Source organism: Gasterosteus aculeatus, chromosome 7 (assembly GCF_964276395.1).
Source record: "Gasterosteus aculeatus chromosome 7, fGasAcu3.hap1.1, whole genome shotgun sequence".
Taxonomy (NCBI): Eukaryota; Metazoa; Chordata; class Actinopteri; order Perciformes; family Gasterosteidae; genus Gasterosteus; species Gasterosteus aculeatus.
In genome coordinates, this window is record NC_135694.1 from 25,209,453 (window position 1) to 25,226,440 (window position 16,988).

The following is a 16,988-nucleotide window of genomic DNA, read 5'->3' on the forward strand; positions in this document are numbered from 1 at the left end:
ATGTGCATCTTCATTGGTATTACTATTTCGTGAGCCTGGGTCACATTAGCAAGTGCCAGTCTTAAAGGAGTTGCATATGCCAGATGAGAAGTTATCAATACAATGGTATAATTGCCACAAGTTCCTGTGGTGTAAAGAGTTCGCCACGAGGTGGGCTCAGCTTCAAGGTGAACCAGATATTCTCCTTTTAAGTGACCAGAAGACACCATTGAGTTCTACTCAACTTTTTAATAAAAAAGGTGATCATATTGTGGTTTAAGGGTTGAATGGATACTTATGAATATCCCTAAGAGAGGGAGAGGGAGAAACAGAAAAGAAAACTAATAATAGTATCAGTAAATATAATGATAACAGAGGTAATAACAGAAATATGACTACCATTTACATCAATGGATGTCATGTCTGTCAGCTGTATATAAACCTGCACCATATTGCTTACATTCAATCACATTGCTGTGAGAACGAGGGATCCTGGTTATGAGAGGAAGGTTCGGACCGTGCCTTTAACCAGGCCTCTGCAGATGGGGCACTTCCGTAGCGACGGCGCACACTCTTTGCACACCACCAGATGTCCGCATGGGATGAAGACAATGTTGACTTCTTTATCCATACACACCTTGCAGGTACGCTCCTCCTGCAGGCGCCGCAGCTGCTCCTCCATGGGGAGGTCTGCAAAGAAATGGATTCATTAGTTTTCAACACGTGCATTCCTGCTCGTCTTATTTGCGGTTTGGCGTTCTTTGGATGTCGTCAGAGGACCCGTGGTAAACAAAACTGATAACATCAGTCTCAATCTCTACATTAAAAAAACCTCTTATGTCTCATTGCCTTAATCAGCAGTCCATACAGAAATAAATGTTGAGTAATATTTATATTTAGGGATTTTACATCAAGGGGTCAATATTAAATAAATGAAGTTACAAAATGCTTCATAGTTTCCAAACAAGCAAAAAACATTAACTTTGCAGAAAGTCTCCTAATACCTGAGAGATCTTGACTTGGTGATGCAGCTTCGTTTGATTGGGCTGAAAATGTGGAATACATTACAACATGTCTTAGTGTGGTCGAGCAGAGTATAAATACTCATTCAAAAGTAAAAGTACAAATGTATTAGCATAAAAAAATTAAAATATTTCATTAATTTAGCAGAATAGCAAAAAGTACATGAAATAGAAATACTAGACTAAAGTACAAGTACCATAAACAATAAGAGTAATATAGTAGCTAAATGTACCTAGTTAAATTCTACCACAGCTAAACCTAGGAGCTGTTGTTTACAAGAGCACAGATATTTTCATGCATCAAGCTTTAGTATTTAACTTTGAAATGTATAAAATATAATCCCAGGGGGTGTCACATAATTTGATAATATAGATTGACATACAAGGTCATCCTTTGTTAGTTAGACAGGTATGTTCAACTCCTTAGTGGTCCTTCAAATGTTTTTGACCTACCGGATGTTGCTTTGCAAACATTAAAGTGGCTTTGTGGCAGAGACGTACCCATGAGATCTCTGAGCAGGTGCACGTCGTTTTTCTGGATCCAGTTGCGAAAGACCTCGGCCGCAGCGTTCCCCTTGGTGAGAACGAGCTCTATCAGCTTGCCGTTTTGCAGCTGGGCCGACGTCTGGGCCTTCAGACCGCCATACTCATCGGGAGCTGCATGAAGAAAAAAATACTAAAAACTAAGTCATGCACTCTAAAGTAATCAATTAACGGCCCTTTCGACCAGTGGAGCTACGTAACGTTTAAAACCTGTAGTATTATTACAAGTCACTGACCGAAAAAAGGAAAGAACAGAAACTTACACAAAACGTTTTGCTCTCTTAAATGCTCCAGCACCGGCTCCACACTCTTCAGACGCTGGATCAACGTGGCCTGGTGTCTCTTCACAAAGGTGAAACCGTCTGAAACCAAAAAGGAGGAAACTAAGTCATTCATTCTCCACTGGCGCGAGAGCTGCGACGAACACAGTGTTAACATTTTCACGATAAGACGTGGCAGAGACGTCCTCATCTCAAACCCTCTGCTGTACCTGATGCCATCGCCTCTGCCACCATCTCTCGCTCCTCCTCCCTTTTCTGGTCCTCGGCACTCAGCAGGTCTAGAACCAGCTCCTGGACCGTTCTGTAGTTCTCTCCGCTGGTGAGGATCTTGCTTTGGACCGTCTGCTTGACGAGACCTCGCTCAAAGCCCATCTCTAAAGCAGACTTAATCACGGGGGTGTTCATCATGACGGCGTCCTCGGACCGCTCCTCTCCTGGGCCGAGGTGAACCACTGAGAGGAAGGGGTGTTTAACACGTCAGACTTCTCATTTCTATGATGAGGCTAAATGTCTGATTGTACACAAAAAATGTATTTCTCTTGATATGATATTGTCTCAAACTCACCAGGTGGATCAATAAACTCTCTGGAGTTGTTGTCTCCATTAGCTAAAAGCTTTTGAGAAGAAAAGACAATTGAGCAATTTTTAACGACTTGTTTAATGCCAAATGCATGAACCAGTCCCGGATTATTACGAGGCCTGCATCTACCTGCTCAAACAGCCGAGGGAAGCGAGCCTGGATCTGGTGAACAAACTCTTGTCCCTTCTCCTGAATCAGATATTCACACCTGAAATGAACCAGAGGCCCAAGAATACACACGTTTACAAATGAACAACTTATTTCAACAGACAGAAAAAAAGAAGAAATGATGCGGCAGGGTTTACCTCGGGAACCATTTAGCGTGTTCCACCCACGGATCATCTCCCGACTCCCAGCATCGTAGGCCTCCATCGCAGCAGAAACACTTGACATCATCGTTGCGGCCTTTTGGGAAAACAAAGGGCTTTCAGTATGACTCGTGGCTTAGAGGGGGTTTCGTAGAAACTGGCTTATGCCTCTGAAGATGACTGCTAGCAACCAATTTTAAAAACGTTTATTTGAATGCTGTATTCAGTATTCTAGTAGTAAGTTTCCCATCAAATGATTTCATTCAGGACTTTCCAGTTGAAGTGAGAGAAAACCTTTCTGCAGTGGACGCCCCCCAAATGGGGGAAATAACTTACGGACTTTCGGGGGGAACAATCTATGCTTTTCTCTTCGGGAAGGATCAAATTAACATATCCAGAAAAAATAAAATTCAGTTTGGAATTAAAGTGAAAATGAAACTTTAGCCTTGATTTAAGAGTTTTGGCCACTCGAATTTAAATCCAGTAAGCAGCCTCCTTCTAACCGTTACATGTGTCTAAAATAAAAGATGGTCTCTTTGATATCGTCCGTACCAACGTAGTAGAAGCCGGCTTTAGCCAGCTGGTCCGGCCTGACAGGGATGCGAGCCGGCCAGTTGACAAAAGTGAGCAGCCGCTCATCGCTCTGCTGCATGGCGGGATTAGACACATTATTGAGGGCTGCGGCTCCTGAAGACAGCTGAGAAGCCAGTCCTCCGGACGCAGACCCGGCTATTGACACGTTGTCGGTTCGGTCCCCGCGCACAAATCTGCAGTTTGGATAATGCCTCTGGTGCTCGGATACGGCTCTGTCCCCTGGCTCCCAGTTACTCAACTGCAAAAACAAACCAAAAACAAAGACTTGTTCACCAGATGCCTGTCGAAGAACTGCATGAATACAAATTCTACCAAAAATGAATGTAATTCATAAGTAATGGGTTTAGCAACACAGCAGGACTAAATAAAACAGACCAATGTAAAGGTAAGGTAAAAAATATACCTAAATAACAATAACAAATCTAAAAGGATCTTTTGAAATGTGAGTGAGAAGAGGTCACCATCAGCCTGCCATCTCAAAATCCTCTGATCCAAAGCATCTGGTAAACCCCAGTGATGGTCCAGAGATATGACAACAACTCTTCATCCATTCACTTCACGGTCCACCGATGGTACGCACCTGTCCACCGCAGCTGAAGCAGGCCACGCGGTCGCCCTGGCCCAGGTAGTAGAAGCCGGCCTTGGCGAGCTCACTTGGAGTTATGATGGAGAGAGTCCACGGGTGGAAAGAGTCCAGGCGGTCCTGCTCTTTGCGCTTGCTGGGGTTGTGGCACGTTGGTCTCTGGTGGGACATGTCCTCTACGCCCCGAGAGCTGAGCGGGCTGGAGGGCGGTGGAGCAGAGAAGCCCATGTTGAGGTAACCAACCGGCTCTTCACCTTGGCTCACTGCCGGGTTAGGAGCCGCTGGGCCCGGAGCAGAAAGCTTCAAGAAAAAGGAAAGAAAATTAAGATTCTCCTCACCTAGCTTAGTGTTAGTCGGAAAGGCAACTAGTGTAGTCAAAACTTTGTTCTATGAAATGTATCTGATATTTCTAGGAAACCTTGACAGATCTTACTGGTACGGCTGGGGCAATGCGCAGTGGGGAGAAGGCGGAGTGAGAGGAGGAGAGCAGGTTGGTAGTAGACGGGAGGCTCTGGATGAAGGAGCAGGTGGGAGACAGCTGTCTGTGCTTCTCTGTTGGACAGTCGCCGGCCTGCCAGCCCTCTGCCGTCACGTTACACCTGAAACACTGCACGCGGTCGCCCACGCCAATGTAGAACCAACCTGCCCTCGCCAGACTACGCTCCGTGACGCCCGAAGCAGGGAATCGAGCGAAGGTAGAAATGCGGAAGAGCTCTGGGAATGAAAACGATCACATTGAGACATTTCCTTCAGCATACCCGACATACCAGAAGGTTCAATACGAGAGAATCAAATAAACTTGTACCTGATGAGTTGTCGTATTGCAGGTCCGGAGGAGGCCCGTTGCGACACAAACCCATCAAAAACGGGTTGTTTTTGAGTTGAACAAGGGTTTCCATTTTGGGGTTTTAAGTTTTAGAAATTGAAGGGCAAAAGAGATGTCCTTCAAGGGAGAGGGGTTTGAGAAAACCCAAGGTCTCACTTTCCCACACATAGACTCACTCATACGGCAACATCAAATATTTAAATCGGGGGGGGAAGCAGGAGGAGGGGTTTAACTCAAAACAGAAACAGAGAAGTTAGTCAAATAGAAAGTCAAGCTTGACTAAGTGCGAAACTTGGTGAAGAAACAAAACTACCCGTCCCACGACCGCCCTCATCACATGGCCTACGTATGGACAAAGGCTATTCTTTACACCTGGATTCCTTTTGCATGTAACTAGTTCAGAGCACTACTTCTGAGCATCCCACTGCAGAAACTTCAATAGTTCTTCAGTTTGAGTCAGTTGTTTTACAGCCAACCAAAGACAACATGTGCAGTAAAGAGGATAGCCATTTTAAGTGATTAAAATGCATTTCAATATTAGTGATCAGAATATTACACAGTGGTTTCATCAGCCAGGATCTGTACACACTTTATTATATAGAAAATGTGGATCGGACATGTCCAATATATTATGAAGCCTTTCAAACATGTGATTCGTGATTATTAGTACAAACATTGTAAGCAAAATAAATCAAGCACACGCGCGCACACACACACACACACAGACACACAGACCATGGGATATATGCTCTCAATCCCCTCCCCCCATCTCGGACATCCCTTTTGTAGGCGTCTAAGCAGCCATAATCAGATACTAAAAACACAGTAAGAAAAATGTAATCCTTCTTTGTAAGGATAATGGATGTTCCTCTTTAGTTTAACAGCAGAGGATCTGTAGACATAAAGAAAAAAACAAAGTGAGAACATTGAACCTTTCCATGTGCAAAATTCTTCATGAAGGATTCGAACCAATTGAACCGCTACTCTTTAAATTGATCAAATTTGAGATAATACAGGAATCATCTTTACAATTAGCAGTGTTTTAATCCAAGCGGGTGAAGCTTCAAAATTGACTTCATCAATAAATCTGGTGCAATATGAGAAAAAAAGGTGACTAATGTTGAACGACTATTCCCTGAAGGCAAGGTAACAATGGGGTTTTGTTAGAGCAACTGTGCAAAAGCCTGATACTCATGTAACAATGACGTAAAACTGAGAAAAGCAGTAAATCCCCACATTAAGAATGCTAGAAACAGTACCCCTTTGACTTATTATTGCTTTTCCATAAAGCTGGGGGAAGTGACAGGACGGATTCTATAGAGAAAGGTCAAAATCAAGTCCCACAATGCAACCAAAATGCAATTTGGTTTCAGGTAAATGTATTCAAACTTCATGCTGCCTGTTTATAATGCAGACCGTATGTTATAAATGTTCATTCTCAATGCAAAAAATAAATAAATCACTATTACCCCCACCCCCAAAGATATTATCAGGAATTCCTCAGACTTCAGGTATTTCCAGAGCAACAAGATGAGTCATCACGTTAGCTAAAGCATACAATTATTTCCCTTAGCTCAGTAACTTTGGAGAAAGTGATTTACTTAGTGGCCATTTCATCTTGACAGACCAATAGATCATTCGGTGAAATCAACGTTCATTTCTTGGGAAAAATAGTATTCCTTACAAGTCATCCTGCTTGCATTTTTTCCAAGCAGGATGTGCCAGGTACTTTCTACGAGATAGGTGACGTAATCGTTAGGTCATTAAACAAACACTTCCGGTTTTAGCTCCGGTTACATTGTAATGTAACGCCTTTAGCTCACATTAACTAAAATTATATTCCTGCATATTAAGCACGGGGTTAGGATTAGCTCCAGTAAAGCATTGTTTAAAAACAAACACTTTCAACCTAGCTGACGTTTTTAAGTTGCCCAATGACACTCAACGCCCAACAGAAACCGGGGTTAAATATCAACGGACATTAGCTTGCTTAAGCTAACGTTGCCTGACGCCCCAAACGGCTGAGCTGCCGTGAGTCATTAGTCCGTCTGGCAGCGCATTGTTCGAGGTGACACGGAGGTGACATTATAAAAAGCCAGCCGTACATTAGTCAGACACTACTCACCTCTTCGCGAGTCGGTGCGGAAAGTCCCAACATCGACCGAGCGTTTTTAGCGAAGACGTCACACCGCCTCTTTCTACTTCCGGTTGTCTGTGGAATGAAATAAAGATTACGAACTGGAACTTAATAAGGATACATAACATATATACGTATATGGACGCATGGCGCGGGCCGTAATGCTTCTAATGCTACAACGTCTACAGCAAACTGTGAGTTATTATTCCAAACAAAACGGGACATTAATTGCATGAAACTGACTATTATGTAAAACGCAGACCAGCAAAACAAAATTCTTATTTTAGACCTGCGGAATATTTCGTAAAGATAAGTTTGGATTCATGCAGCAACGCCTGTGTGGATCTCCAGATTACACATACAACGTTATGGGATCATCAAATCCGTGTTATTCACTTTTTAATTTTATTTGATATTAAATAGAGGTTAGGAAACCTACATGAAGCTTTATAACTCCATCATACAGAAAATCGTATGCATGAATGAATAGGGATATATTTGAAAATATATAATAAACATATATTTGACTTAAGTACATGTAGCAATATCGCTCAGATAAAATACTCTATTTTAGCTAATTGTAATACAGCCAATGTCACATACTAAGCAGCATTGAAATGTTACATCAGGTGGAGGTAGTTCTTTAAAACCCATTGGATAGTTTAGTCTACACCACATATTCATATAAACTGATCACTTTTTCAAACATATATTTTGTTTGTAACATATTTGTTTTCAGATAATTGTAGAAAGGACCTAAAGTAAATGAGTAAATGAACTTGGACCATGTTAAGAGACATGTCACTCATTGAGCGAACACTGATAATAGTCACTTGTACTGTGTGAACTACACAAATGCTAACATTCTGCCTTTGACTTAGCTTCTATAAGGCTATTAAAGCTAAACTAGTAGTACAAAGAATAGACGGCATACTTACATGGAAGCTTGGATGAAGACCAGTCGAACGGGCTCGAGTCACGTAAGGCATCATTCGGTCTGTGGTTGGAATCTGAAATCCTCATTGTAGTTCCCCTGAAATGACCACGCCCCCTTTAACTGACGTGTCAATCCTACGATCTGCTTTAGATAATGGGTAAGTCACATGTCAGAAGTCTTGATTATGTGATCATTATTCTGATTAGATCTCTCTCTATCTCACTCACTCACACACCCACCTGTATTGCATCATTGTGTTCACACAGCGAATAATCCACACTAGAAACTACTATTTGCAATGTGTGTTTTAATTTTTATTAAACAGAAACTCCTTTAAAATGGTTACAGTGAGAGTAAGAAGAAATATATTGATATAAAGCACATGCATACAAAAGAAAAAATAATAAACAAGATAATAAACATATTTATAATGTAACATGTGTGTCATGCGTGCTAAGATACATAAAAGGCTAGGTAGTGTGTTGCATTATGTGTATCAACAGTGAGGTGCTCCTAGCCCATGTAGAAAAGATCAGGTGACTTGGTCATTTATTTTGGGGTGCTGGGGAAGTCTTTACCTCTAAATACCGTATTCACAAAAAGAAGACTGGTTGGAAGAAAGGCTCTCACCAATAATTAATTAGCTTCAAATACCGGTAAAATATGAAAACATAGCAAATACAACCTAGAAGATAAAAACAGATTATATACTTATAATGATATAGTGTAACTGACAGCGAATTAAATAACTCCCCTTATTGATGACTGCTTTCAGTAATACAGCCCCAGATGGCAATTACAGTTGGAACAAAACATACCAAGACCACAGCATCCCAAATAAGAAGGCTGCGTTTGTGGACAGGCACAATCGGGTCCTTGACTTATCCTGTAACTTTCCCAATAAAATCAAATTTTCAAACAGTATTTTCTTCATTCCCACTTACAAAACAGCCCTTCACGAGTGTAAAACTTGATCCGCAGACAGAGGATATTATAACTCTATAGAGAGGTAGCCAACTAATATCTTCATGGCGCTGACAGCATTCTTTAAAAATGATTCACTCATTTCTGTTAGTTTTTTTTGTGAGATTCCACTCTTGCCCATTTTTTTGCTGAAAATGATGAGAGCTAAAACCCACTAAGGAGAAATAACGTCCAGGCCCTGTGGCCTCTCTGTGGCGTCATTTCTTTAACATAATAATATCACTGCTGTACAATATCATGCAATCCAATAAAACAAATCTCCAATAAATACTACCTTTGTGAAGCTTATATGCAATGCTAAAGGGGAGAAATTAATCCAATACAACAACAAAAAACAGAGACAGGACTAACAAAACCTGGGTGTGAGAAAAAAAGCCATTTTACAGCCAGGCTGTTTAGTGTTTTAGCATGGAGTTGGGCTAATGGGAGGAATTCAGTATTTAATTGACTATGTATGTTTAGTGTGTTGGATTGCATTGACTGAAAATGTGTTGATTCACTGTAGACAGCCCGTTTATATTCTCTTTAAAAACAACCTTAAATGCACATTCATCATAGTTTTAGTACCCAAATTCATTCCTCTGAAAGTGAAAGGTTTTGAAAGAAGTTTCAAAACTGTGATCAAAACTAAAGCTTATCATCCTTCAAAGATATTCCACGGAGACTTAGAAGTGACTGATGAGGGTTTTAATACTGTTTTTTTGGCTTTTGAGCCTTTCAACTGAAAACCTGTTAGTGTTCCTAATCCTCTACTGGCCCTCCACTAGGGTGCGTCCTCCACCCCTTATGTTTCTGTACCAGTGGTATGTAGCTGTGGTAATTTTAGCTTTGATTATTTTTGGTTTCATACAACAAATGTCGAGGTAATTCAGATCATTTCTTCGATCATTTCTTTGCTACTTGTCTTGAAGCTTTTAAAGACAATATGTTTTGGACAACTACAAGCATTGAAATCACAAATTACAGGCTGCTTAGAGGTACTAGCACTAGATGTTGTTCTTCTACGCCACAAGCTACATGAGGTAACAGAGTCCATGTGGATATGATATATATTAAAACAGCTTCTATGCTATGTGTCTTGTTTTTTATTTAACTGCCACATCCAGACTTCATCAACCTGGCACTGCTTTTAAAAGTTGGCTGCAAACACTGTTACCCGAGATGGGGTAATAATAGAAATCTGTACTCTTTACCCGAGACATGGGGAGCATCATCGGGAGGTCAATGACTAAAAGTGTTGGGAAAATACGGATACTGCTTTATGCGTGTCTGTAAGACTGAGCCCAACAAGAGAAAGCCAGCAGCTTACCACCTTCTGCCAGAGTCCGGTTTTTCTTATTCCTCGGGGTGCGAGTACTGCTAGGGATCCATCACCTAGAAGTAGCATATTCTTTCACTGACGTTGTTCTGTACCACTATCGAAGCCAAGGATTCCCCAGATCTCATCAAGTCATGTCATGAAGATTTGATGTCAGACCATATTTTGGGGCCGCGGCTGGGTGTGTCTATAGCCAGGTGAGCAGGCTGTCTCTATCCATGTGCGACCCGGAGAGAACGGTCTCCATGTCCATCAGAAGGTCGGAACTGAGACCCTCCGGGATGCAAGGCATCAACTCCTCCCCCTCCGACATCGGGAGCACAGACATCGACTCCTGCACGGTCATCGAGGAGGTCTCCCCGGAGTCACCTAGGAGAAGTATGTGATCAGTATGTGTTCAGTTTGTAAATCACACAGAAAGGGTGTATGAACACGTTAAAATGCACATTTAAGTTTTTTTGATCTTCAATTTCTGATAAAAATCCACCAACATTTTTTTCCAGAGTAAAAAAAGAACACACAAGTAGTAATTTAAAATGCATATTTATGCACCACCAAGGCATCATTCGGAAGCATGTTGTAGAAGAGAGTAAAGATAATAAAGTAGCTGCAAGTCAAAGCCGTTTTTCTGTTATATCGTTTAATGTGTCCATTTGTGCATTTAATTAGCATCGCAACAGTTCACACACAGCTCCCCTCTTTTTCTCCTTGTATTCCTATTGACTCACTTAGGTTTGCGGTTGTTGTCAATTAAAATATAAATTATGTCAAATGATCTGTAACGTCTTTAGAAAAATGACTGCTGTAATATATAATATGTTTTTTTAATTACAAAAAATAAAGCTGATTGCCTTTACCACTTTCACACTGTGGGAACCCTGGCACCATCTTTCTGACATCGGTGTGTTTATGTAGGTGTGTGTGTGTGTGTGTGTGTGTTACCAGTGTCCATGTGATCCACAGAGCTCAACATGTGGTCCGATGAGCGAGGTAAGCTGCTGACACTCAGACCGCTGTCAGTGCTCTCGTTGCGAGAGTGAGCGCTGCACAAGAACACACACAAACTTAGTGATTATTTAACGCTACGATAAAAGGGATGGTACATAATATTAAACAGGCGCTCACCCATTAAGTGTGGGTTCGTGGCTGGAGGCTCTGATCCTTACATCCAGAGGAGGGACGAGCGTCTGTGCGTTCCTGTCATGGTCCATCCCACCGGGCATCTGGTTCCTTCCTCCTGCCTCCTACAGGACCGACATACAATACAAGGAGGTCTAAAACTACAGCTCTGTTCACATGAAACAAGGGTTCAATTACCGTTAAATCTGAACTAAATATGCAGCCTGAAAGCAACCAAACATCATACAATATCACAAGAAATAAATTAAATGTAGGAAAGCTTGTGTTGAGCGATTTGGAAAGCAATTCTCGGGCAGCTGCAAGCACAGTCCAAGAACTCTTTTATTTAAACTCTGACCTGTGTGATTTGCGGAGGGAGGCCTTGTTTGCATCGGAGCCTTTCCTTTTCCTGCCTTTGCTGCAGTGCCAAGCCGAGGATGCCAGATTTCATCTTCTGGGCTGCAACATCCAATTCACAGGAGAAGAACATTTATACAATCATATCAATATTTCCACGAGTTGTAACATTTGAGCAATGTCAAATATGAAAAGAAAACATCCAAACTGCGATCTTTCTTATTTTCGTTGCCAAACAACAACTTATGATGGTGGACATTGGAACAAAATTCTTCTCATTGACAATCTAGAATTGTCAATTGATGAGACACAAATTTGATAGTGTGCTACCTAGACGCGGGTCGACCCATGCGGTGGTCTTATCTATGTGATCGATGTAGTACACCTCTCCATCTGCAGTCACAGCCTTCTCCCAGCCTTCAGGCAACGGACCTGAACAGCAGTGAGAGTACACAGTGAGAAGGCGAATGGTGGATGGAGAGTAGAAAATAAAAATCTGGCCCCGGCTGATATATCATCTGCGTAGCTTTATAGAGTTTTTATAGATAGAAGTGAAGGTTAGAAGGTAAATAGCAACTGTGTTAGTGTACCAAGTACTTCCGTAGAGAGAATAAAGTAAGAATATATTATTCTACGTGTATCTTGTCTTTTTTTATACAAACTTGCTTTCATTTGTTGTTGACGTTGACTTATTTATGGCGTGGTATTGGTGAAAACAGAGGTGCTTCGGGGGTTTAAAGGATAGGTTTATCATTTTTAAAGTCAGTCTTCTTGACATGCCTCTGGTGTAAATGATTGCATCACGTTCGTCTTCTCACATTTCTCTTCAGCGGTCTATTGTTTCTGTTGTATAAATGAAAAGAATAAAGAAATGTGGGTAAACTGGTGCTATGAAGAAGTTACCCATTCAAAGATAACATTAGTCAAACAGTCTATGAAACGTATAAATCAGATTTTCATTTCAAGGGTCATCTCTCGTTTTATAATGAGGGTCTTTAAGGATTTAATCTACTTTTTTTAAATCCATACCAAGGTCACCAGAGACATAGATAAAGAACTCCTGAAAGAATCTCACCCAGCCAAGACCACTGTTGATGGAGTTGACCTATAATAAGCCCGTGTGTGCTCTCTTAGAATGAAACTGACCGGCGAGAGTGTGACGGGGGTGGAGCGATACCTGTCTCTGGGTTGGTGTTCTGTTGTTGCGTGGTGGGGGCCGGGTTGCTGAGGGAGTGGGCGTGGACCGGCGTGCCAGCGATGGGATGCTGAGCTGCAGCCGACTGAAGCTGCGACAGTCGAGGGTCGTGCCAAGTAGTCGTCTTATCCAGGTGACTGCAAACACACGACAAGTCTCAGCGTATTGGTTGAACCCCCCCCTGTGAGCCCGACGGACGAGAACCGCGAGGCTCGTTTTAACATCGGACCGGCTTTACCTGTACTACCAGTAGCTGGAGTGACAGGAGTGTGAGATGTCGGGCCGTGTGCTCCCGGAAATAAAACTGGCTGAAACCCCGCGGATGGTAAAACTAGTCGGAACATTTTCTGTTGGCATGAAACCGATTAGTTTGAGCCCCGGTCATATCTGCAATGCTGCAATTTACCTTTACTTTTTAAGTGTATCGTTTCACCAGCATAATATTCAAGAATTACACTTTCAGTCAATATAAAATTAGAGATCTAAAAAACCTCTTACTGGTGCATTTAAAACTGGTTTAATAAAGGAACTACTAACCAGTATATATATATATATATATATATATATATATATATATACATATATATATACATATATATATACATACACACACACACACACACAGACACAGACAAATCATGGGTTTATCAAGCAAATACCCTGAAATGTGCTTCCTTCAGCTTCTCAAATGTAAAGATTTACAGCTTTTGTTTGTTTATTTTTACTTACTAATTGATCCAACATTCATACTTAAACGGTCGTGCAGCCATAAAGCGGTCGAGAGCATATTGAGAAAATGAGGATCCGTCTCTTTGCATCATTCTGAGATGATGCAAAGATACAGAAACGTCACCTGCAGTGCCACAGATATGGCCTTACTTGAGGAAGTATCGTTGGCCGGTAGGCGTTTTGGCCATTTCCCAACCGTGGGGGAGTGGCACGTCGTCAGGTACGACTGTTGCTGCCGCCACATCTGCCGCTTGAGTGGAGAGCGAGTTGACTGGAAGGGAGGCAGGGGACGAGTGGGCGCGGACGTGATGAGGAGTTAGGGAGCCACACACACCTCCATCCGAACTGGCCTGACGAGAAACAGTCACGCGTTAACAACTCCCACGACGAGCCACAAAACAACTGAACCAGCCGGAAGAAAAAGGTTCAGATGGCAGCCGCCGAGAGATTGGCGTTATGCAGATCCCTGGAAATCAGTCACTTTTTTTCTGATAATGTTTCTCAATTTGAGAAATGATGATATTTGAGGCACGTCTACAAATTGAAAGACTCAAGAGTTGTTCCTGGTCATGAAACAAATAAACCAGTTAATGTGAAATACGATTGGTTGTGAAGGTAGCTTTGTTTTGTAAGGGGCAGTTGGGAGTACAGGTAAAATGTTGTTATCAGCCCAACATGTGACCTGCATGGAGAGCACAAAAATGTTCTCTCAATGTCGATTAACACACATCCAGTGTGACCCAATTATATGCCAACTCATAATCATTACCTGTCAGCAGTGGGTTTCTTGGGGAAAACCGATTCAGAAACACCTTTGATATGTCCAGCCCACAGCTGATTAAATAAGTGCTTATTCATCAAAATAATCCCTTTTTATTCAAACACATCTCAGAGTGCCACAGAGCCCATGTATCGTAATAAAAACATTGTTAAAACATTAGTTAAAACAAAGTGAAAAAATAGTGAAACTTAAGAAACGCCTTCCTGAATAAAAAGGTTTTTAGGCCGGTAAGTAATGAGCATTCGCGAAGAAATCTGGAATATTCAATATTTTGCAACTTGAACTGTTGGTGCTCTTAGAAATACAAAACAATATGTCCAAATCAAAAGATATGAAAACCTCACTCAAACGTTCAAATTCTATTTTATAGCCCAAAGAAACGCAGTAATGAAACAAATACAAAACTATCCAGCACAGCAGCCGTGCAGGAAACGCTGCCGCTGTGGAGCTTGAATTATTCACTGAGGAGCTTTATTAAGATAAGTATTGATTCTTACATTAACCGCTGGTTCTCATGATCATATTCTTTAAATTGATTATGCAGTGCATTAAATTTCATTGAGAAATTACCAGTATTTTATCACCGTTTTCACTAACTAATAATAATAAAGACAAAAATCTGCAGATTAAGCAATAACGAAAATAATCATTAATTTCAGCTCCTATTTCAAAAAGGTTGATGACTATTGATTATTATTCATACATTGTCGCTCTCTTGTATGAATACGAAATATCTTTTCCCATCATGTTTACTCTTTTTATGCCCCCCCCCCCCCCCCCCCCCCCACTAGCTACTGACACAAAGCAGGTAGTGTTTGATGGCACTACTTTCTCCGTCTCCCCGGTGCCTCCGCGGTCCACGTGAGTGGACGCAGTTCGCGGCGCGCACACCGGCGGCGATGCGTTAATGCGTAATACTTGTCTGGAGTGGCCTCGGGAGTCCGGCTGCCTGAAGAAGGAGTCCGGCAGCTTCCTCATCCTCATGGGCAGAGAGGACGGCTGCCTGGCCGACTTGTTGGGGTTCATCACGGCGCTGAACAGGGCCTCCAGCTCCGTCTGCGAGTCCCCGCGGACGTGCACGATCTGCTGCCCGACCGGAGGCGCGCCGCGGTGCGCGTCCATGTCGCCCAAAAGTTTCGGGTGTCGAAACGAAAATCTGTCGGAAAAAGTTCAAAACGAACGAGAGAAGACGGGAATTAAAACGTCGCGCTCGCTCGAACTCGATTACGGCCGAGTGCTGGAGTTGTGAGCGGATTTGTTTACACTTTTAACCCCCACCCCCTCCTCCACCCCCCATTTGAACTGTTATATGTCCTTGTCTGTGTCGAACTGTTACATCTCAAGTTAGTCAGCCGTAAAAACGAAACTCAATCGGGGTAAATAAGTCGAAAGAGGCGCAGGTTAAGCAAAAAAAAAAAGCCCAATCTCAACACGTTACAAGCCTCCCACATACCTTCAAGCAGTCGGGACGTTTCCCCCTCTCTCTCCCTCGCTCTCTCTCTCTCTCTCTCTCTCCCCCCCAGTATTCCTGCAGGAGAAATAAAACTGGAAAAATCACAGCCGGGAAAACACTCAGACGGACACCGATTCCCGATGCCCACGTTGACCTAAAAAGTCGTCTCAAGTGGAGAAAAACAAAACAAAACAAGAAAGCCCCCCCTCCTTCGCCCCCCCACACAAAAAAGTTATGGGAAACTGAGTTGGAGAGAGAAGTGATTGCAGCTCCAAACTTTTTTTTTTCTCCCATCCAGCGAGGAGTCCCAGATGCATGTGATAGCGCGGAGGGGCGGGGCCGCGGGCTGCGGCGTTTAAAGCTGCCGCAGTAGTTGCGGGAGAAATGTGTCTCTGAGCAGACAGACAGACGGACATTAACCTTCAACACGAGGCGGTCTGAGCGCGAGTTTATTGTTGTTTTGTCTGCGTCTCCAGCTTGTTTACACACACACGCGTCACTTTTGCGCACTGAAAATGCACGCACATCAGTGGTATTAAGAGCCGAATAAAATCCTCTGTGCAGTTCCCAGTTAGTGCGGGTTTTTTTTGTTTTTTTTTCTCTCCTGCTGAAGGAAAGAGGCACAGAGCCAAGTGCAGACAGAGGTGGCAAGAACAAAAATAAAAAGATGATCTCCATTGAGGAGAAATAAAGGCTTGGAAGCTTTTTTGGGGTCTGTTTTTTTAGGGGAGGGGGGGTTTGGGAAGTTGCGCTGAGAAAACATCCGCCCCTGATGAGGCCAACTCGGCCAGAGCCCGTTTGTGTGAACGCTGCTGCGCGGCCACGGCCTCCTGCCCCCTGGTGGAAAGCACGCGCAGCGCGCGCCTGAGCCCAAGAAAATAATTATTGTCCGGTGTGTTTCCAAAAACTCATCCTGTCATCGAGGGGTCCCCAGAGATAATAGAGACAGAGTGGACATGGACAATTTTACTATTCATAATAGAAACGCATGGAAGGATATTTAAAAGAGAATATACTTGTATTCTTATACAACTTTGTTTAGATTTCAACGGTTGGTTTAATATTTTTAAGAGAACTCATGATTTGGATGCCTTTTTGGGGTCTTGTGTCAACATTTTTGTTAACATGAACCTTCTAAACCCTTAACATTTTTAACTATTTGTGTTGAATTGAACTCAACCAATAATTTTATTCGAAGTTCATTCCGTGTTACAACTTGATTTCCTCTCTCTATTATTGATTAAACAAAGGATTTGTTCCCC

The 16,988-nt window shown here is 42.4% G+C and overlaps 2 protein-coding genes across 3 annotated transcripts; both read right to left on the reverse strand.

The window, feature by feature from the left end:
- Positions 1-208: 208 nt before the first annotated feature.
- On the reverse strand, positions 209-7,934 carry birc2 (baculoviral IAP repeat containing 2). The gene is made up of 14 exons (XM_040179833.2): positions 7,792-7,934; positions 6,842-6,928; positions 4,696-5,608; positions 4,324-4,604; positions 3,888-4,190; positions 3,266-3,545; positions 2,711-2,810; positions 2,535-2,613; positions 2,391-2,439; positions 2,035-2,277; positions 1,808-1,906; positions 1,503-1,658; positions 984-1,025; positions 209-669 (listed from the first exon to the last, which is right to left on the reverse strand). Exons 3-14 carry the CDS (start codon positions 4,787-4,789, stop codon positions 476-478), a joined length of 1,920 nt encoding a protein of 639 aa, XP_040035767.1. The 5' UTR covers positions 4,790-5,608; positions 6,842-6,928; positions 7,792-7,934; the 3' UTR covers positions 209-475.
- A 148-nt stretch (positions 7,935-8,082) lies between these two features.
- LOC120821378 (transcriptional coactivator YAP1) lies at positions 8,083-16,515 on the reverse strand. 2 transcript variants are annotated; one of them, XM_078106689.1, is made up of 9 exons: positions 15,727-16,067; positions 15,192-15,429; positions 13,643-13,842; positions 12,746-12,900; positions 11,899-12,000; positions 11,570-11,670; positions 11,218-11,336; positions 11,035-11,135; positions 8,083-10,461 (listed from the first exon to the last, which is right to left on the reverse strand). In XM_078106689.1, the coding sequence occupies exons 2-9, from the start codon at positions 15,393-15,395 to the stop codon at positions 10,280-10,282; spliced, it is 1,164 nt and encodes a 387-aa protein (XP_077962815.1). In that variant the 5' UTR covers positions 15,396-15,429; positions 15,727-16,067; the 3' UTR covers positions 8,083-10,279. The 2 variants fall into 2 exon arrangements, with proteins under 2 accessions (XP_077962815.1, XP_077962816.1); XM_078106690.1 differs by lacking the exon at positions 11,899-12,000 and having other exon boundaries at positions 15,727-16,515.
- Positions 16,516-16,988: the final 473 nt, after the last annotated feature.